Here is a 21,738-nt window from a genome sequence, read left to right on the forward strand (position 1 = left end):
CTTACAACTCAATAATAAAAGAGAAACAAATTTAAAAATGGGCAAAGTATCTGAATAGGTATTTCTCCAAAAAAGACATGCAAATGGTCCAAACTCATGAAAAACTGCTCAATATCACTTCATACCCAAAACATGGCTAGAATAAAACTCAGATGGCAAGTGTTGCTGAGGATGTAGAGATTGGAACCCTGATACACTGCTGGTGGAAAGTAAAATGGGTGCTGCCACTTTAGAAAAAGGGCTGGCAGCTCCTCAAACGACTGACCAGTTACCATAAGCCCCAGCAATTCCACTGCTAGGTATAAAACCAAGAGAAATGAAAACATATGTCCACACACAAACTTGTACATCAATATTTACAGCAGCATTAGTCATATAGCCAAAGGTGGAAACAACCCTAATGTCCGCCAGTGGATGAACAGATAAACAAAATGTGGTACGAACATGCAATGGAATACTATTCAGCCAAAAAAGGAATGAATACTGATACATGTTACAACATGGATGGACTATGAAAACATGCTCAGTAAAATGAGCCAGTCACAAAATGCCACATCCTTTATGATCCCATTCATATGAAAGGTCAGAATAGGGATATCTATAGAGACAAAAAGATTAGTAGTTGCTTATGGGCGGGGGGCAGGGGGTAAGGGGATAGGGAGGTGATAGCTAAAGGGTACATGGTTTCTTTATGTGATGAAAATGTTCAAAAACTGATTGTGGTGATGGCTGCATGTATCTGTGAAGAAACTGAAAACCATTGATTTATACACTTTAAACAGGAGAACTGTATGGATGTGAATTACACTTTAATAAAGCTGTTAAAAATAAAAGAAATAAAAGACATACACCAGCCTGAGTAAGAGTGAGACCCCATCTCTACAAAAAAATAAAAACCTTAGCTGGGAGTGGTTGTTTGTGCCTGTAGTGCCAGCTACTTGGGAGGCTGAGGCAGGAGGATCACTTGAGCCCAGGAGTTTGAGGTTGCTGTGAGCTAGGCTGACGCCACAGCACTCTACCCAGGGTGACAGAGCAACGGCATAGAGAGGGGAAAGGAAGAGATAAAAAAATATTCCTACTATTTGCAGAGGACATGCCTGTCTACACAGGAAATCCAAGGAAATAAAAAATGTCTAAAAGTATTATAACAAAGAAGTTCGGCAAGATCACACAAACATCAATCCCATTTCTATATACTAACAGTGAACGTGTGAATATCAAAATTAAGAACAAAATACCACTTACAATCACTTCAAAAAAGTAAGTATGTGTTTCACAAAAACTACACACCACCGATGAAAGCAAAGACCTAAGTAAATGTTCAGGTCCCTGATATAAAAAGGCATAGTATTTCCTTATAATCTACTATGCACATTCTTCAATATACTTTTATTCTTAATTTTTATTTTATCTTATTTTTGACATAAGAGTCTCACTCTGTCTCCCCAGGTAGAGTGCAGTGTCGTCATTGTAGCTCACTGCAACCTCCAACTCCTGGGCTTAAGTGATCCTCCGGCCTCAGCCTTTGCCTCCCGAGTGGCTGGGACTACAAGTGGGAGCCACCAGGCCTGGCCAATTTTGAAGAAATTTTGAAGAATTTCTCTTCAAACGGAGTTATTTGCATAGTTGGTGAGACTTAAATTGAGAATTTTTGTTTGTTTTTGCTCCTAAATGTCAGTTGCTTCAAAAATTTATTGAAAAGGTTATCTTTTCCCATTTATTGCTTTTACACTTCTGTGGAAAGTTAGGCATATTTGTTTGGGTCTATCTCTGGGTTTTCAATTTTGTGCCATTGATCTGTGTTATTTGTCTCTCCACCAATGTCACATGTTCTTGATTACTGTAGCTATAAGGTAGGTCTTTCTACTGGGTAGAGTGACTAGGTCCTCCTAAGCTTGTCTATGTCTACAAAAAAAAAAAAAACCTCACTAGATTTTAATAGGAATTTCATTAAACCTGTAGATCAATTTGGAGCAACTCAAATCTCAGCACTCTGGGAGGCTGAGGCAGGAGGATCGCTTGAGCTCAGGAGCTGGAGACCAGCCTGATCAAGAGTAAGACCCTGTCTCTATTAAAAATAGAAAAATTAGCTGGGGATGGTGGCAAGTGCCTATAGTCCCAGCTACTCGGGAGGCTGGGACAGGAGGATTGCTCAAGCCCAGAAGTTTGAGGTTGCTGTGAGCTAGGCTGATGCCACAGCACTCTACCTAGGCCAACAGATGGAGACTCTGTCTCCAAAAAACAAAAATAAAAAAAATTTCTTCAAAATGAATCATGAACTTCAATGTAAAAATAAAACTGTGACACGCTTAAAAAAAAAAAAAAACTAGAAAAAATATCAGGACCTAAGGCTAGGCAGAGTTCTTAGGGTTGACACCAAAAACAAACTGAAATAAAGTTAGTGACAACCCATAAAAGGAAAAACTGGTAAATTGGACTTCAACAAAATTTAAAATTACACTCTGCAAAAGATCTTAAGGGGATGGGACAAGCTACAGACTGGAGAAAATATTTCCAAATCATGTATCAGACAAAGGACTGGTAACTTGAATATTAAAAAAAAAAAAAAAAAAAACCTCTCAAAAGCTATAAAAAAGCAAACAATGCAAAATTGGAACACCGGCAAGACACAAGACACTTCACTAAAGAGGACAGATGGCAACTCAATGTCTATTTCTTATCAGTTTATCAAAAAGAGATGAAATAATGTTCACTATCACTGGCCATTAGGGAAATGCAACTTAAAACCATGAGACAGCACTCCCCATCTGTAAGAATTACTAAAAAAAAGTTAGTGACAACACAAAAAGTTGAAGATGAACTGGATCCTTTACACCCTGCTGATGTGAATGTATTATAAAATGATACAGTCACTGTGGAAAACAGCTTGGTAGTTTCTGAAAAGAAAGCTCAACATGTAAGCTCCATACGACCTGGCAGTTGCACTCCTGCGCATATTAAGCCCAGAGAAATGAAAACTTACACCACAACCTGGCCACAGGTTTTCTGGCTACTCTATCAGTAACAGCTGAAAAACAGATGTCGCCAGTGGGTGAGTAAATGGGTGTTACAGCCACACCCTGAAATAAAAAGCAATGCAGTGCTAAGAGCAATAAAAAGGAACCATTAGTCCATGCAATTTGATTGAGAATTCACATTTTCAGAGAATTATGCCAAGTGAAGAAATCCAATTATTAAAGTCCATATCCTGTGATTCCCTTTATGTAACTTGTGGATCTTGTGGAGACGGGAATGTTCTCCAGCCTGACTTCTGTTCAGGTCAGGATCGGGGTGTGACCTTGCACCTACTCTGAAATTGAGGGAATCACTGGGTTGTTTCTTACAACTGCACGGGAACCCGTGATTATCTCAAAATAAAAGTCAGGGGCCCCAGGTCGTGCACAGGATGAGCTTTTATTTCCTCAGGAACACACCTAGCCCTCCCCAACTGGCTCTTGCAGTTCCTTGGCCTTGTCCCCACAGACCCTGTGCTGCCACACCCCAGGGACTTGTCCTTACTGTCCCTTCACTTCAGGATGCTCTTTCCTCCTTCCGAAGCCATCACTGGCTGCTCTTTCCCCTTGCGCTGGTTTAGGGTCAGTCAGCTGTGGTAACAGGCATGAGCAAGGCTGTTGCCTGTGCAAATGACAAGGACTGTGCTCACCTGTGCATGAAGGCTCCCAGCACACCTGGCACAAAACTACCCGAATGCTTGGAAGAGTGGACAGGCTTCAAACAGAGGAGGGCCTAGGCTCACCCTTTGTGAGGGAGTGGCTTGGGGTGGCAAGAGGGCAGCGGCTCCTCTGCTCACACCGACCCCAACTGCACCCCCTCTACCTGGCACTGCAGGTGACCCACAGCTCCCCGACTCCCTTTTAGGCAGGTTCTGCCGATGGGAATCTCTAACAAGAGGCTGGAAGGTAGAAACCCCGTTGTCTTCTAGCATCTGACAGCCCCTGCAGCGGCAAAGAGGCCTCCAGGGCCCCATCCGGGCAGATGGTTCTTGCGATGGCAGCACAAGGCATTGGTTAGGGTGACAAGGTCAGGGCTGGGGTCTAGCTCTGGCCTGCAGTGTCCGCCGAGTGGGATTTTCTCCTCTCCCAGAGCGTCCCAAGTGCCCTCCCAGCTCTCATATCGCTTGTCGCTCCAGGCTGTCAGGGTCCCTTCCATCTATCTAGGTGCAAGATGACAGATGGGAGGGAGCCCCCCAGGATGGCAGATGGGAAGGGTCCCCGGGGCAGGTAGAAACTGGGAGAGACTCGCAGTTGAAGATCTGGGTCTGTTCCTAAAGCCAGCCCTCTTCTGCTGAGGGGCAGGGGAGTGCACAGGGCAGAGCCATGGAGAACCACACCCACTCCCCAGTGCCTATGAACGGGAGGGTGAGAGCAAGGGGTGGGGTGACAAAGCCCAGGAAGCCTCCTGGTGTCCAACACCAAAATTACAGATTTATTACCCAGAAGAGGATGCTCTGTCCCTTGGAGCTGCTGGACACCCTCCCCATTGTGGCCAAGGTCCTGCACTGAGAAGGTCTGCCCTCAAGGGTGACACCTCTTGCCTGCCCAGTGCCCATGGGTAGGCCTTCGGGCAGAGAGTCAGCCCCCTGGCCATGCAGTCCACGCTGCTGGCGCAGGTCACTTGGCCAGCTCCTCCGCCACTGCTTTGCGTATCTTGTCCTTGAGGTAGGCTGCTTTCTGCCATTCAGACTTGAGTTCCAGCCACTCATAATATGGGACCTGGAAGAAGGAGCAGACAGGTGGGGGGCCCTTCCAGCCCCTGCCTGGCCAGTGGTTCGGCCCACTGCCCTTACATAGACCCCTCACCTGCCAGCACTTGCTGGTGACCAAAAGCTCTCCACACCTACCCCTCAGCCTCCCAGCCCTCAAGGCAGAGCCCACAAAGCTGCGTGCAGTGTGGCTTGTTAGAGGCTCTGGCACTGACAATGCCAGAGAGGTCTGCGAACTACACAGGGCTTAACAAGGGCTTTTGAATTTTAAAGCATTGTTAAAAAAATCATATAACAGCCCAATGAAGAAAATGTGACAGAACCCTCGTGTGGCTCACAAAGCCACAAATTTATGCTCTGGCCCTCCTCAAGCAAGTTGCCACCCTTTTGGTTTTGGCTAAGGTCTCCCAGGTGTGAGCCTGCAGTCAGGCCTGGGAGCTGTGTCTTTCTGCTCTTGGATCAACCACAGCAAGGAGCTCTGTGCCAGCCACAGCACTGGACTGGGGCATCCTGCCGGTCGCCCCTTTTCTGAGAACAGCCCCTGACCAAGGCGGCACAGCAGCAGCCCTCACAGCGCTGCCTGGATGCTCAATAGCCGTGTGGCCTTCCTAAGCCTCATCTGTGAAGGGGTTCAAGCCTGACTACCTCCAAAGCTGAACCTGCAGGCTTGGCGGCCTTTCTGGATGCACCGATGGGGGTCAAGCACTAGGTCCTCTGCAAGAGGCTGGGAAAGGAATACGGGAGACAGAAGCAGCCAGGATCCACGGGAAAACTCCCTCCCCGGGCTCCTAGGAGAGGGGCTGGGGGCCACAGGCCAGGCCCCTGTATGTACCCTTCTGGCTCTAGGCCTGGCTTAGATTCCACCTGGTCCCCACTGCCCACGTAGTGACCACCTGACCAACAGGTACTCACATCCACCACCAGGAAGCCTGCAGCCAGCACATGTCGCCGGGCCAGGACAAAGCGACCCAGCAGGTCCTTGCTTCGGCTGTTGAAGTTGGGGAACTCCCACCGCAGGAAAGCTAGCCTGGCAGGGAGAAGGGGAGGCTGACTAGCACCCACTCTCCCAGCCCCTCAGCGGGGGGAGGGAAAAGCAGAGAAAAGAGCCACGTGTGTGCAGCCCAGGAGCCGTGGAGCCACCATGGCCTTCAGAGGGCCCCCAACAAGCAGATCCCTGGCCACCTACCTCTTAGCCCCTGGGGGCAGCGGTTGGCTTCCCGCTGGCTGGGCAAGGTGAGGCGCCACGAAGTCCCTCAGGGGCAGAAACTGGCCATCCGCATCCAACAGTACCTCAGCATCTGGGCAAGCGGTGTGGGATGAGAGCATGTTGGGGGCTGTTCCTCAGAGACCCCCCCCATGGGAAGGACGGATAGAGACAGGGTGTGTGTGTGGGGAGCTCCATTTGACACCCTGCAGCTCTCTGGGTCAGTCCTTGCTGCAGAAGGGGCAGGGTCAGAACAGTCCTGTTGAGATTCAGGCAGAATCAGGCCCCACACCACCTGGGGGGTGGACTCTCACCCAGCACCCAGCCGTACTGCGTGGCCACCTCGAGGCTGCCCCTGTCGGTGCTCCCCAGCAGCCCCTTCAGACTCTCCTGCAGCTCCTTCTGCAGGGGCGTCACCTTCTTATCAACGACTGAGGGCCTTGGGGCCACAGCTGAGGCCGGCAGAAAAGGACCCGTGTACTCGGGGTGCTCCAGCTGGGCAGTGGCGTTGATGTGGAGCAGCTTCTGAAAGGTGCTCTGATCCTTCGGAGACTCACCCCCTAGGGGATGAGGAGAGTGAGAAGGGTGGGGTGGGCCACGGGCCAGGAGGACCAGAGACAGGGCGGTGGGGCAGAGCCGAGATGGGAAGCAGCAGCAACCCCAGCCCTGGCCCAGGAGGCAGCAGAGTGAAGGTCCCGCTGGCCACCTGCAGGGAATGCACGGGGAATGAGTGAAGGCGGGGGTGAGCAGCCCTGGTCTTCTGTCTCCGCTCCAATTTCTCACCTGGCTCTAGGCATAGACCAGGCAGACCCCCAGCTACAGCAATGTGGGGTGGTAGGGCTCACCTAAAAATTGGGTGTGAAATTCAGGGCAGAGGACGGCTCGCAGGTCCTCTTCCCTTGCCTGCTGCAGCACACACAGGGCCCACACCACGTCCACCTGCAGGGCTGGTTCCAGGCCTGTCAGCGCTGACCCCACCTTCTCGTGCACCTGGCAAAGGACAGGGTGCGGCAGAGAAAGCAGGCTTTGCCCAAGGGCTGGAAATAGCCACAGGCAGACCAGAGTCCATGACGTGGTCTTGACCTGGTCACACTGAGGCCACAGGAGGCTACTGGGCAGCAAGAGGTAGAATTCTGGCCTTTGGTCAGGCCTGGACTAACCCTGGGCTCGAAGGTAGCAGGAACCTTCCTCTTATCCTAACGCTGCTCTGGATAGCAGAAGAGTGCTGCCTGATTGCCATTATTTAACTAGGTTTACCTATATCCTGCCCACTGGGAGGGGCCTAGGGCACAAAATCTCTTCCTTAATAATGTCCCCAAGTGGGAACATGGGACAGGGAAGAGGTGTCTCTGGTCCTCTAGGAGGATCAGAGCACCTAAGAGGTGAAACAGCCCCCTACCCCCACCCCTTCCACAGGCTGTTCTCAGCACTGCACCAGGCAAGCCTGTTGGAGTCCGGGGGTCAAACGTGGTCTACTAGCCTCTGCAAATAACCATGGAGGTCTTCGCGAAGAATGTTCCCTCTACCACCCTAAGCTTGTTCTGTTTAGCATGCCCACCTCATGCCCACCCAGCAGGTCTCTGGAGTCCCTGAAGCTTCTGAGCTCTAGCAGGCCATTAAAAAGAGCATCAGGAAATGAGATGCAGGTTCTCCCAGCCCTGCCTGGTAGGGGAGTCAACTGGATGCCAGGACAGGACTTCGTATTTGTTCTCAAATGAACCCCATGACGCCTGGCTCCAGCCAGCTCCTCCTGCCCTCCCAGGCCAGGCCTTCTTGCTTTAGTACCCGGGGCTCCCGTGCCAGGCACCACAGCCTCCTCCCTTCCACCCAGCCCAAGCTGCTTCTGGGAGGATGGCTCACGAGCTATTAGCTGGCAGTGGAGAGGGTAAGGGATGGGGAGAGGGAGCCCAGAGACTGTACCAGGCTGAAGAACTGATCCTCTTGTTCTGGGTGGAAGTTCAGACGGGCAAAAGCCAGCAGCATGTTGCACAGGTGGGGCAGGATGGTGTCCTGGGCTCTGTTCAGGATGTGCTGGGCAGGTCAGGGACAGCAGAGGGACAAGATGAGTGCTCTGCCCAGGATGCTGTCCTCCCATCTAGCTCTGAATCTTAGTGGAGCCTGGGTAGCCAGGGGCAACTGTAGGACCCTCCACCCAGGGCCCACAAGCTGCTGGCCACATGCCGTGATTCCCACAGGGCCAGATCCTTCACCCAGCAACAACTAACCCAGAGGACAGGGGATACCTAGAAACTGCCTCCTTCTGACAACGGCTTTAGAAATGCTCTACAAGCAGTACACTGAGTTTAGAACAGTCGCTTGCAAACATCAGAGCAGGCATCATCTTTCCCCACAATTCCATTTTGGGGCAGTCAACAGTTCAGCAGAGAGTTCTGAGTCATTCTCAGCCCCACTATCTGTGCTGCTACCTTCTACAACTACTCCAAGATGGATGGAAACACTTAGGATGATCAGCGAAAAAACAGGAAAGAGTTCTCAAATATTTTTCCACCACTGAATAATCTCTGGTTTCCAAATAAGCCAAAAAGAAATATGTATTTTTTAAAAAGTTTTATTATTACATTATTTTTTGAGACAGAGTCTTGCCCTGTTGCCCTGGCTAAAGTACAGTGGCATCATAACTCACAGCAACCTCAAACTCCTGGGCTCAAGCAATCCTCCTGCCTCAGCCTCCAGAGTAGCTGGGACTACAGGCAGGTACCCAGCTAATTTTTCTATTTTTAGTAGAGACAGGGTCTTGCTCTTGCTCAGGCTGGTCTCAAACTCCTGACCTCAAGCAATCCTCCCACCTCGGCCTCCCAAAGTGCTAGGATTACAGGCATAAGCCATCACACCCGTCCAGAAATATGTATTTGCCATCTACAAGTGAGCATTTTTCGACTGGCTTTGCTTCCTTGATTAAAGCAATAGTTCTCAACGGATGCCCAGGGAGTCAGCTCCTCCAAGTTGGGGCCAGACATGGAGAGAGCCCCCAGAGCCAGCTGTCCTCAGTGGTATGTAGCTGGCTGGCCAGGTCTCTGACTGCAGCAGGCCCAGGCTCACCTGGGCAAAGGCCTCAAACAGAGGCAGGTGCAGCCACTTGAGGAAGGCAAAGGACTTGGCGCAGTGGGCCACCTCACTGGGTGTCAGGCTGGGCATGAGAGACAGCAGGTCAGCAGCCAGGCGCTGGGACACTTGGGTCTGGTGAAAGCTGAGCTTGCCTTTGGGACAGAACAGACCACAGGGTTTAGCTGGGGAGGGTCAGCGGTTGCCAGCCACCCCACTTTACATCAGCCTTGAGATCTAGAAGGTTGATGTCTGTAGCCAAATTTATCCCTGAGCCTGAGACACAGGAACAGGGCCCATGGGTCACAGTGTTTCTGTGGCAGCCTTCTGGGCCAGTGCCTACCATGAGTAGGGCAGACACCGAATTTGACACAGCTGCAGGCATCTACATGGCCCGAGTTCCCTCCCTCTGCTGTTTTGTCCAAAGAACTCACCATAGGCGTAGGCCAGGTCCAAGAGCACACTTTTTGTCAGAGGGAAGGGCTTCTGCACAAGGTGGTAGGAGATGGCCCGCAGCAGGGGCACAGACCGCCGGCTCTGAGCTGCCAGCGTCACCAGCACCTTCCTCAGCTCATTGGGGCCAAACTGCTCCACCAACTCCAGGCACTGTCAACCACAGCCGCGTAGTGGTCAGCTGAATGGCCTGAGGTGGCAGGGACGAGCTGGGGGCGGGGGTCCCATCAGTGCAGCCCCTGCGAGACAGCAACTGGGCCTGAGCTGACTAAACACAGGCCCATCTGTGCAGGGCCTACCTTCTTGCCCACCCCAGGGAACCCGTGAACTTGGAGCACAATGTCTGCAGCCAAACTTATCCCCAGGTCCCAGGGGCAGGGGACCAGGGCCCATGAGCTACAGAGCTTGCTGTGGCAGTCATCTAGGCCAGCCCCCACTATGACAGGAATGGGGGCAGAATTTGACTCGACTGCAGGACTAAAGCCAAGAGAGGAGATACCATATCTCTAGGAATGTTCTAGGCAGAAGCTGGGCCATGCAAGGGCTGGCCTAGGCTTGCCAGCACCTCTGCATAACTTTAGGAGATACCTGTCATGCCTATACCTCATGATCTTGCTCTTGATGGGATTTGGGAAAAAGATAAAGGTACAATCAGGGAAGCGTTTGTGTTGGGAGGAACAAGTGGGTAAGTAGTAGTTGAGTAACATGGCCAAGGAACAACCACCTGCTGCTGCCCAGAGCCCTCTGGCCCCTCCTTGTGTGATGCCTAAGACTCTGTACAAAAGCCTCCAGGGCTCCTGTCCCAGTGCACATGACAACCCCCTCTGCAGAGGACTATCACCCAAAGAACAAGCCCAAAGCCCTGGAGAGGCAGGCCAGGTGTCACCTGCTCTTAGCTCAAGTACCTTGTCTTCCAGGCGGTTCATCAGTGACTCCGAGAGGTGCCCCACCTTCATCATGATGGCCACCAGTGTGCGGGCATCTTCAATTTCCGTCCAGCGCCTCTCCAGGTGCATGAGCAGCTCAGCCAGCAGCTCCTGAGAGTACTCCTTCTGCATGGAGGTGGCACAGGACTCTGCCAGGAAGGCCAAGTGCTTATAACTGAGCCTCCGCATGCGCCAGCGGATCTCCTGCTCTACTGACTGCAGCACCTTGGAGTCCCTGGGGAGCGCCAGAGCATACAGGCTCCGCAGCAGCTTCACAAGGGTCCCATGCCAGACCGAAGTTATCTAGGCAGGTAAAGGACACAGGTGAGGTTACATGTGGCACCCTGTTGATCCTGTGTGTGAGCTGGAAGCTATCTCTGTGAACCTCCTGTCATGGGCATTTATTACAACTCTTCAGAGAAGACAAGAGTTAGTTTCCCATTCTGTTCTAACTGGTCCCCTGTGCTCAGAGCTCATGAGGAACCTTGCTCAGCCTTGAGTTCTAGAGACTTACTGTCTGTAACCAAATTTATCCCTGAGCCTGGGACACAGGAACAGGGCCCATGAGTCACAGTGTTTCTGTGGCAGCCTTCTGGGCCAGTGCCTACCATGAGTAGGGTAGACACCGAATTTGACACAGCTGCAGGCATCTACATGGCTAGAGCTCTCTTCAGGCACAGGCCAGGCCCAGGAGCATGTCTCTAACCTGGTCCTCTAGCCTTGAATAAACTGAGTATTTCTGCTATTGCTTGCAAACGAAAACCCTAGGTGGTAAGAGAAATTCTCCAAGTTTCCCTAATCAAGATTTGACCTTTGCCAGGCGTGGTGGCTCATGCCTGTAATCCTAGCACTTTGGAAGGCTGAGGCGGGTGGATCGTTTGAGCTCAGGAGTTTGAGACCAGCCTGAGCAAGAGCGAGACCCAGTCTCTGCTAAAAATAAAAAGAAATTATATGGACAACTAAAAATATATAGAAAAAATGAGCCGGGCATGGTGGCACATGCCTGTAGTCCCAGCTACTCGGGAGGCTGAGGCAGCAGGATTGCTTGAGCCCAGAAGTTTGAGGTTGCTGTGAGCTAGGCTGATGTCACGGCACTCTAGCCCGGGCAACAGAGTGAGACTCTGTTTCTGAAGGAAAAAAAAAAAAAAAAGGTTTGACCTCAAGTGGCTGATTAAATGGAGACTACACCCTCCTGACACATGGTCCTGGCTACAGCTATGTGGTGGGCATGCAGACCTGAGCTGCAGACAAAGCTGTCAAAACCAGAGGTCAGAAAAAGGGTGGAGCCCGAGGGATGTGATGGCAAAGTTTGCTAGGATAAATTTTGTCACCAAACTTACTTGCAATGACAATTAAAAACACCGATTTTTCTCTAGTAAAATAACTGTTATTTTGAGTCTGAGAAGCTCCAACCCCTAAACTTTTCTCCAACAAAACAATCCTAACAGTTTCTGGGGATGTGAAGTTTCTTAGGAACGCAACTGCTGCAATAAGCAGAAAAGATGACGCCTTTGCAGAGTAAGTGTGGGGACTGAGTGTACCACCAACTTGCCCTCTAGGGGCATGTGACCCAAACACACCAGCCACTTGACTCAGCAGAGGCAGGTGCTCCTCAAGCAGGAAGGGCCACAGGAAAGCCTTTGATGTGTGGGTAGAAAGACCCCCTGGTATCATTAAGCACCGCCCAATGCTGAAGCCTCCTGGGGATGACCAAGCTGCCGCCACCACCAGAACCTCTGAACAGGCTCTAACTAAATTCCAGGCATCCTCTACACCCTCAACACCCTATGAGGTTATCATCAGCCCCACTGCACATGTAAACAAAGGTCAACTTATTTCCCTGAAGTCTCAGGGTAGTTCTGGGTCCAGAACCTGCACCCCAATCCCCCCCTCTCCACTGGTGCCTGCTTTGTCTCTGAAGAAGCTGACTCTGCTGTGCAGGGAATGTGCCTCCAGGCCTCAGAGATGTGGGGCCCAAAATGTCAATGTGGGTGGCTCTTTGCCTGCTTGGATAGCACCTCTCCTCTTCATCCCTTTGGCCCAGACCCCACCCTCACAGAAGACAGCAGATGGTAAAACAAGCATGACTGTCATTTTCTGTGCCAAGTCCCTCAACGCTGACCCCTCAGCCTCAGTCTCTTCTCCTATGAATGGGGAATGGAAACCACTCGTATAAGGAGGTGAGCTGGGAACAGAGAAGGAAGCTGATGTCTGAAGAGTTGGGGAGGAAGGAGAAAGTACTGGAGTCAATTCCAGTCTCACATGAAGCCTGGGTGCCTGTACCTTTCTGTTTTCATGGACAGTAGGAAAATTGCTTAAAAGAAAGCTCTGTCATCATTTACACTGCAAATACTTGCCTTACAATTTTGTTAAAACGGTCAATCATGTATTTCCAAGACTTGTTTGAATTATGTGTAAGAGAGTCAATAAACAACAAACAGAATTATACCCTAAGAGCTAGAAGGGGCCTAAGTTCATTTTATGAGCTATATTCTCAGCAAAAAAAAAAAAAAAAAGTGTACCCGACTCTAGAACACGCAATGTATGAATATACACACACACTTAACAAAAACAAAAGTTCCACGACACAGTATTCCCCTTACCACATGTGATGAATCCTAGTATTTTCTATACTACTCTACCTGATTAAAAACAGGTGGTCAAGTCCCACTACACCAATTTTATAAAGGAACTTGAAAAACACATTTAGTGCAACCCCTTCCTTGGATAGTAACTCTCTCTCCTCTTCATCACACTTGACAACTGGCCACAGTTTCAGTGCCTAAGCACCTCTCTTCCAACACAGTCCAGAGAGTGAGGGCCAATTTGGCCACAGCAGGAGTCTGTACTCCTTCTTTTTGCACATGGAGCCCAAGGGAAGAACCTAAAATAGAGTCCTTCCTCACAGTGAGCAGAAACTGACTTCTGTAGTCAGTTCTGGCCCCCCAGTTGCCACCTCCCTGTTCACTCTTAGAGGGTCTGAACATGGCTAGATCATGCCCATGCCTCTCTCAAGTTTCAGGGACCTCCCATCTGTCACGTTGCATTTCCTCCAGCTTCGAGAATAGTGCCCAGCCATCAGCCAGACGTGGGAGGGTAAGCGATACAAGTCAAGACTGTATGGTGAGGGGAAAGTACCCAAGGAACTGAGAGGAACCTGGCTCGCTTCCTACACTTCTATTACTGTGGGTCTTGGTTGCCTGTTTGTAAGATGAGGAGATAGCAATATTTGCCTATCAGGGTTCTTGTGAGGATAAACAGAGAGAAAGCACATCAAAGTACTCTGGAGGGCCGCTATCTACAGCTGGTAAGCACTGGCTGCTGTGGCCTCCAATATCTCTGGTTATCTTCTTCGTGTCCAAGGGTGCAGGCAACATTAGCACCCACCTACCTGACTGTTGGCCAGATGGAGAAGTTTCTGAAAGCGGGCATCCTGTATGAGTGAGGCCTTGTCTTCTGGCTTTTCAGACAGCAGTCGGGAGAGTTGTATGACTATGAGGGCTGCATGGTTGTGGTGTAAGTGGTGACCACTACCAAGTAGCTCCAGGAGCTCCTCTGGGCTGGTGGCCTTCTCAATAAGCTGGTCTACCTCTTGTTTCTCTGGGTAGGGAGTAAACACTTCCTTCTCCACTAGCTCTGTCAAGGAACCTGAGAAGTGGGAACTGGGTGAGGTGGCTGAAGAAGTCAGAGTCTTGTGGGCTACCCTAGCAAGTCTTAGTCTGCCAGTTGGAGCCATAGCAGGGGCCAAATGGGCAGCTTCTCTCAGGAGGCACGTGCATCGCTTCACTAGGCGAACTGCCATGATGTCCTGGTGGCAGAGAGTTAAGACTCCTAATAAGTGATTCCACACCCTAAAGAGAAAAAGGAAAGAAAGTGGTCATACAGGGGCAGTTCCTGACTCACAAACTTAAGAGAAAAACATGACAAATGAAATGAAGTCATAGCCACCCTCTCTGTAAAATCAGCATTAATGGTTCTCCTTTTTGACTACCCATACGTGACAGTATTTTCAGAAGCAAAAATCACAGAGGATTTTTGTTTCAGTATGGAATTCCATCAAATATCAAAACTCAGAAGCATTATAGCTTGGGTTGGAGAGTTTTCAGGCCTGGTTGTGCCTTGCAATCACCTAGGGAGTAGTTCAACAATTCAGATTCCTAGGTCCAGCCCAAGATCCCTGAATTGGAATCTCTGCAGATAGGGCTCAGACAATATTAACTTTTTTTTTTTTTTATTTCAAGGGTAACCATGATTAAGAATTACTGGCTTAGGCCGGGCACAGTGGCTCACGCCTGTAATCCTAGCCCTCTGGGAGGCCGAGGCGGGTGAATTGCTCGAGGTCAGGAGTTCGAGACCAGCCTGAGCGAGACCCCGTCTCTACTAAAAATAGAAACAAAAATTATCTGGACAACTAAAAATATATATAGAAAAAATTAGCCGGGCATGGTGGCGCATGCCTGTAGTCCCAGCTACTCGGGAGGCTGAGGCAGTAGGATCACTTAAGCCCAGGAGTTTGAGGTTGCTGTGAGCTAGGCAGATGCCACAGCACTCACTCTAGCTCGGGCAACAAAGTGAGACTCTGTCTTAAAAAAAAAAAAAAAAAAAGTATTACTGGCTTACAGATACAAAAGGAAAGGCTAGTTTAAATCAAAATGATCCTGCAAAATCCAAAACATAATTCACATTTCTAAAGTTTCTGTGGATATATTTTAACACTATAGACGTGGGAGTAAGCTTCCCCAAACCAAGGTAGATTACATCGCTAATCTACTTTTAAAAAACACAACACCACCACCTCCCCAGCCAAATTTTTAAGAGCAAAACTCCTGAATCAGTAATAAGCAGCACTTCTCAACATGGCCCAGAATAATCTTCCCAGTTTTATCTCCTCTCCCTCCCCACACAAGCCCATTCTAGTCAGGCCTTGTACTTCCACTCCACCTTGCATGGCTTGCTACCTGGGTACCCCTCTCCCAATTATAGGGCCCTGAAAAACACACTTTATCTTTTCAAGCCCAGACAAAATATTACCATCTCCAACAATTTGTTACATGGCCCTATAATGCTGCTTTTAACAATTCTATCAGCCAGTCTAGCTCACTAGGGTAATTAAATGACGTAGGCAAGAAACATGACAAGGGCAAAATAAAACGTTAACCTGGGCTTTGCTTCTGCCAAAGCAGAAAGCACGTTTGATCTCTATTTCCTGGAACTTGGTATATGGCTGGTACATTTTATTTTTACATGAGTGGATTACTGCAGCTGCAAAAAGCTTAGTCTAACTCTACATATAAGAGAAAAAGAGGCGTAAAGAGGAAGAATATTTGCCCAAGCGCAACATCTACCACTTCCTGAGCCCCAGCACAGTGGGGAAGCGCTGGAAAACCTTTCCGATTTTTAAGACAAACCCTAAGAGCAGTTTAGAATTGTAAATTGAGATCCAGAAGCCTGACTTAGGTTTAGGAAAATACCAACCCGGAAGCTTGGTTCAAAGAGACAGAGAGATAACCTGCATGAAATGACGAAAACCAGTTCGCTAGGGACAAGAAGGGTCGAGGAGGTCGGCGCCTTCCAAGGCGGGCCGCGCGGGCACAGCGGGGAGAGGGGGCGCGTGCGCACTGGTTGACCGGCGCCGAACCGGCAATCAGCCGGGCCCACCGCGTCCCTGGGGCCCACCGCGTCCCAGCGTCCCGCCCGTCCTCCCGCTTCCCGCAGCTCGCCGCGTCCTAGGACCCCTGCCACCTTCCCAGCCTCGCCTTTGTGCCCTCGGGACCCACGCTCAGCAGCCCCTACTCTCCGTGACCCCACACCACTGCGAGTACCACCGCTGACCTCCATCCGCCGCACGGACCGTCCCCGGGTCCATGCGGCTCGGCGCGCTTGCTACGTCACTCGGAGCGCCACCGGAAGCGAAGCTCGTTGCACCCTGCCCAGCCGGAAGCCACGCCCACCGCCCCATTTGGCCGGGTGCCATTTTTACTGAGGGCACACGCAACGTGGTGGGAAGGGAAGTGAGAGATGGATTATGGGAAATTTAGAAAAGGTATACAGCACAGGAAGGAAGGCTAGAAGGCCTGGGTGCCCTCCGGCCGGTATTCCATCCTCGCATGGAGTGCGAGAGCCGACCCTTTGTTAGTTGGTACTGTCCCCCGTACCCGCTGGTCCCCCGTAGGCTTTGTAGGAAAACTCGTGGGCCAGTGGAAGACTGGGCTGGTGGGGTCTGGGTAGGCAATGTCGGGGCTGGGAGGGCTGCTGAATGGAGCCTGGGGAGTTCCGGAACGCAGGTTTGCAGCCCCAGCTGAAGGTCTCGAGGAGACTGCAGGCAATTTGTCTAGACCTAGCAGGGTTTTTTTAAGTCTAGAATTCTGGAATTTTATGTGCAATCTCCTGAGTTTCAAATAGTGGTATTTAATTACAAAGTAAAGCGGTCGAGTAATCCAAACAAAACATATCTGAGGTCCGTATATGGACTTCGTTAATTTTTCTTCCTGCACAGTTTTGTATGGAGTTAATAATTACTTTGGCTTTTTTTGTTTGTTTAATTAAGATTCGTGTATTTATCACAAATTCTATCCCAAAGCCTTCAGCAGCTGTCAGAAGAAAAAATGATAACAAATTTAGTTATTTATCTGTTAAAAGAAAAAAACTTTAGATAAATTTAAGTTTGATGGAGTTTAATTGAGCAAAGAACCTTAAAAACATGCTAAATGAAAGAAGCCAGACACATATGCCACATATTGTATATTAATAGTTCCATTTATATATGAAATGTCCAGAATAGGTGCATTCATAGTCAGCGTAGATTAGTAGTTTTCAGGGAGTGGTGGTGGGGAGAATGGGGAATGACTTGGGTATGAGATTTCTTTTTGGGGTGGTGAAAATGTTCTGGAATTAGATAGTAGTTATGGTTGCACACACTGAATATACTAAAAGCCACTTGTGACACAAATGTATATATGTGTGTGTGTATGGGTATATATAAAGTATATATGTGATCTCTGCATAGAGCTTCTAAAACGCTTGAGTCTTGAGTGACGGGGCATCTTTTGTTATCGTAATAGGCCCATTTCAACCAAGCCAGAGTTTATGCTAACAGGTGGCTTTTGGAGGGTGGGAGCTGGTTGTCAGAAGAACCAACTCTGTGATTAGAGGGTTGGGCCTTTCACTCCTACCTCTTGACCTCCAGGGAGGGAAGGGGGCTGGAGACTGATTTAATTACTCTTGATCTAAAGGAAGAAACTGAGGCAAAATTAATATAAGTGGAAAGTTTATTTGGGCTAAAATAAGGACAGCTGCCGGGAAGACTCAAACTCAAGTAAGTAGGATAGGAGCTCCACTGGGCCTTTTTTTACAAGGAGGTTTTTAAAGGCAAAAGAGACAAAAGTTGTTTGTCAGGAATTCTCATTGGTTTACAGAAATAACATTGATTAGTGATTGGCTATACATTCTTGAACTATAGGGTATGAGTTATGGTGTGCAGGGTGTGGCATTGTTAGGTTAATTTACAGCTACTCTGGAAGCAGTGCAGAGTCCACAGAGCAAGCAGCTTTAAGAGATGATTACTTAGCTCAGGGGGGAAAGTGGGATGTGACTGCTGTCTTATTCTCTTGCCTCTCTGGGCCTGATAACTTCAAGGAGGCTCACATACAAGTTTCTTTTCCTTCTCATTACCAGCGGCCAATGATTTAATCAATCATGCCTATGTAATTAACCTCCATAAGTAATGGAGTTTGGAGAGCTTCATAGTTGGTGAATGTATTCATGTGCTGGGGAGGTGACACACCCCAAACTTAGCAGGAACAGAAGCTCTTCTGCTTGGGATTCTTCCATAAGTGTTGTGATCAGAGAAATAGTTTTCCTTGGGACCTTGCTCTAAAACATTCATAATCTGGATGTTCATCTGTATCCTTTAAAACATACTTTATAATTAAACTGGTAAATATATGGGTTCTGTAGGTTCTATGATCTTGTTACTGGCACAGGCCCTTGGACTTTCTATGCAATAGAAATTAGCAGAGGCAGAGGGAGAGTCTTTATTGGGGCTTATGCTCAAAGGTAAGGGAGGCAGCACAAAGGAAAAGTCCTCAGGCTGACTCCCTGAGGGGAGTTTAGGGAGAGTTTTAAAGAGGCTTAGGTAGGAAGAGGGTGACGTGTAAGCATGTATAGGTGGAGGTTTTCTTGCACCTGTGTAGTTGTATTCATGCTGCTTCTTGTGTAGTATGTCTCATTAGCATGTTAAATCTGCACTGGGCATGATTTTTAGCATTACAATGAGATTATAATGAGGGAATAGGGTAAGGTCAGTGAGGGGGTCCTTTTTGGCTTGAGACAGTTAGATCTAGAAAGGTCTCCTTTTTTTGCAGCCAGGTTCCTTGTCAGCTGGTGTCGGCATCTTGCATCAGTGGTCTTGGAAAACGTTACTCGAGACAGATAGTTTGGTCCCCTCCTTACATGCGCATGGGCTGAATTCCAGTGGCTACGATGTCATTTTTTTTTCTTCTGCAGTTAATTAGGCTGGGTCACACTGTCCATGTTGCCTCCCTTGGTCAGAAGTGCGGCTCGAGTCCTGTCCCTATACTGTCTCATTCTGAATGTTTGTGTCTCTCCAAAGTTCATATGTTGAAATCTAATCCCCAATGTGTTGGTCTTAAGAGGGGGGCCTTCTGGAGGTGATTAGGTCTTGAGGGTGGAACCCTCCTGAATGGGATTAGCACCCTTATAAAAGAGGCCTAAGGGAGCATGTCTGTCCTTTTCTAACCAAACTGAATTGGGTCTGTTTTATATAAAATGGAAAACCAAACACTGAAGCATTGGATTTTTGTAGAGAGAAAGGGTTACTGTGAGGTGGCCGAGCAAGGAGACAGGAAATAGGCTCAAATCTGTTTTCCCAATCTGGGGTTTGGGACAAGTTTTATGGGTTAGGGAGGACAGGTTGGTATGCAGAAGCACACGGAGGGCAAGTTTTAACTGGAAGGACTTCAAACAAGACTATTTATGGTGGGGCATGGGGAGAGATCTTATCACTGGACTTTCCCAGAGAATGGATCCCTGACTGTTGAAAGCATTCCAGTGCTCACGTTGCAGCCGTGTCACAATCTTTAGTTCTGTGGGAAGGTGGTGGGGGTGAGACTTTAGTTCTGGGTGTTATTTGAAGTTGAAGTTTTCTGCATGTGCTCTGGCTATATAATGTGCAAATTCCTAGCTCTGTGCCTGCAAAATAATTGGACATTCTGTTATCAACAGAGTATGACCAGATAAGACTGGTCCAGTGGTTACGTCTTTCTCCTGCCCCGTGAGACAGGACACAGCAAGAAATCATCATTTATAAAGCAGAGAGACTATATTGGACACAGAATCTGCTGCTGCCTTCATTTTTGACTTTCCAGTCTCTAGCACTGTGAGCAATAAATTTCTGTTGTTTATAAACTACCCAGTTTATGGTATTTTGTTATAGCAGCGCAAATGGACTAAGACAATAGGTAAAGTGTTGTGTTGAATGTGTGAGGTGTTATAGCAAGTTATTAAACCTAAAGAGGAGGTCATGGGAACCCCTGATTTGTAGCCAAGTAAGACAGAAGTGTGGGTTGCCTAGGACCCACTACTTTCAACTGGCATCTGAAGGGATGGCAGTCCTGTTGAACTGAGCCCTTAACCTATGAGTTCTGTGCTAACTCCGGGTGGTCAGTGTCTACTGTAGTTTGAATGTTTGACTCCTCCAAAACATGTTGAAAATTGATCTCCAATATAACAATATTGAGGGGTGAGGTCTTTGGGAGTTGATTGGATCTTTAAACAACCAAATTAATTTATGGATTAATCCATTCATTCCTTAATGTTAATGGATTAATGGGTTATCATGAGAATGACTCTGCTATAAAGCCAGGTTGGTGCTTTCTCCTGAGTCCCCTCTCTGTGTGATGCCCTGCCCCACATCAGGACTCTGCAGAGAGTCCCCACTGGCGAGAAGCCCCTCACCAGATTTGGCCTCTAGATGTTGGACTTCCCAGCTTCTAGAACTATAAGAAGTAAATTTCTTTTCTTTATAAATTACCTAGTCTCAAATATTTAGTTATGGTAACAGAAAACAGCCTAAGACAGTTTTCAGAACTGAATTAAATTGTAAGACACCTGATTGGTGCCCACAGAGAATTGGAGAATTGCTTGGCATGGGAAACCCACACATTTTGGTATAAGAAATGTTGTGATTAGAGAAACAAATTTCCTTTTAGTTGATGTCAGAAGTGTTATTTTTAGGGAAATTATTTTTCCTTTACCGCTGTATTATACATTTTAGAAGGGTAAGTTTTATGGTATATGGATTATATCTTAATAAAATTGTTATGTTAAAAGTACTGATAGGCTAATAAAAGGGAACTCGGTCACATGAGTAGGGCTTATTGACAGTGAGCCTCACCGTCAAGGCCATTTTGTGGGGTAACTTCTGTGGTCATCTTTTAAGTCTTTTACTCTTGGGCTGGTGGGACTTTCCAGAGGCTTTTCCAAAGCTGCCAACATTTTGGGGAGCCGAGTCGGGGAAGACAGCTGGGCGTGGTGGGTAGTTGCTTGGTGGTCTCAGGTGTGAGCATGCATGTTTCTTTAATCACTGTTGCAATTGCTGCGTAACAAATGACCCCAACCGTCTTACTGTAGACACAGATGTTGTGGGGACAGCTTGCTTCCACTGTCTGGGGCCTCAAAAGGAATGGCTAGAAGACTGTGGGGAGTGGCCCGGGGTGGTGATTAGGAGCAGAGTGTCCTCCTCAGAGAGCACAGTATCTGGTGAGAGATAGGGAAGGAGACCCAGAGACTCTGCATCCAGCTGGTGGGACCTCTTGGCAAAGGGCATCAGGCTGACAGAGCAGCTTGAGTGAGATGGGTTTGTTTCCTTTCCAGTGGGAGGTGGAAGAGACAGCTGTGAAGACCTCAGGACCCATCTCACCCAACATGCTCACTGACCGACGGAGAAACAAGAGTGCAAGGAGTGTGGGGGCTGCCAAGGACTGTTCCCATTGCTCTGCAGTTTTCTGGTTTTGGACTAGAAAGCAGGACCAGATGAGCTGCACGATGGCAGTGAGGGGCTTAGGGCACCAGTTTAGCTCTGCCACCTACTGACCCTGTAACCTTGGGTCTGTAGATATGCCACTTCGTAGGATGAAGGCATAAGGACATGTCCTCTCCCTCCCTGGCTTGTGACTCAGCCTTCTCCCAGGCTGAGCGCCCTGGGCTTGCTCGCCTCCGTTCACTAACGTCATCTTTTCTTTTGAAACTGTTTCTCAGCTAGGGTGACCAACCATCCTGCTTGCCTGGGACCATACTGGTTTTAGCACAGAAAGCCCTGCATCCTGGGAAACCCCCAGCCTCAGGCAAAC

General features: G+C 48.7%; 1 protein-coding gene, 1 long non-coding RNA gene and 3 other non-coding genes across 6 annotated transcripts; 1 reads left to right on the top strand and 4 right to left on the bottom strand.

The window, feature by feature from the left end:
• Positions 1 to 3,395: 3,395 nt before the first annotated feature.
• Positions 3,396 to 16,285, bottom strand: TBRG4 (transforming growth factor beta regulator 4). Of its 2 annotated transcripts, none has more exons than XM_045564445.1 (11): positions 16,202 to 16,285; positions 13,761 to 14,220; positions 10,349 to 10,672; positions 9,425 to 9,596; positions 8,988 to 9,145; positions 7,848 to 7,958; positions 6,773 to 6,917; positions 6,242 to 6,487; positions 5,910 to 6,021; positions 5,636 to 5,750; positions 3,396 to 4,733 (listed from the first exon to the last, which is right to left on the bottom strand). In XM_045564445.1, exons 2-11 carry the CDS (start codon positions 14,169 to 14,171, stop codon positions 4,632 to 4,634), a joined length of 1,896 nt encoding a protein of 631 aa, XP_045420401.1. In that variant the 5' UTR covers positions 14,172 to 14,220; positions 16,202 to 16,285; the 3' UTR covers positions 3,396 to 4,631. The 2 variants fall into 2 exon arrangements, with proteins under 2 accessions (XP_045420401.1, XP_045420402.1); XM_045564446.1 differs by lacking the exon at positions 16,202 to 16,285 and adding an exon at positions 15,845 to 15,865.
• LOC123647878 lies at positions 9,237 to 9,370 on the bottom strand. Its single transcript, XR_006738407.1, has one exon. It is a non-coding gene; the product is annotated as a small nucleolar RNA SNORA5 (small nucleolar RNA).
• On the bottom strand, positions 9,781 to 9,917 carry LOC123647879. Its single transcript, XR_006738408.1, has one exon. It is a non-coding gene; the product is annotated as a small nucleolar RNA SNORA5 (small nucleolar RNA).
• On the bottom strand, positions 10,881 to 11,014 carry LOC123647877. Its single transcript, XR_006738406.1, has one exon. It is a non-coding gene; the product is annotated as a small nucleolar RNA SNORA5 (small nucleolar RNA).
• Positions 16,286 to 16,420: 135 nt separating the features above from the next.
• On the top strand, positions 16,421 to 21,330 carry LOC123647189. Its single transcript, XR_006738156.1, has 3 exons — positions 16,421 to 16,508; positions 19,613 to 19,766; positions 21,263 to 21,330. It is a non-coding gene; the product is annotated as an uncharacterized LOC123647189 (long non-coding RNA).
• The last annotated feature ends 408 nt before the right edge of the window (positions 21,331 to 21,738 follow it).

Source organism: Lemur catta, chromosome 11 (genome assembly GCF_020740605.2).
Source record: "Lemur catta isolate mLemCat1 chromosome 11, mLemCat1.pri, whole genome shotgun sequence".
Taxonomy (NCBI): Eukaryota; Metazoa; Chordata; class Mammalia; order Primates; family Lemuridae; genus Lemur; species Lemur catta.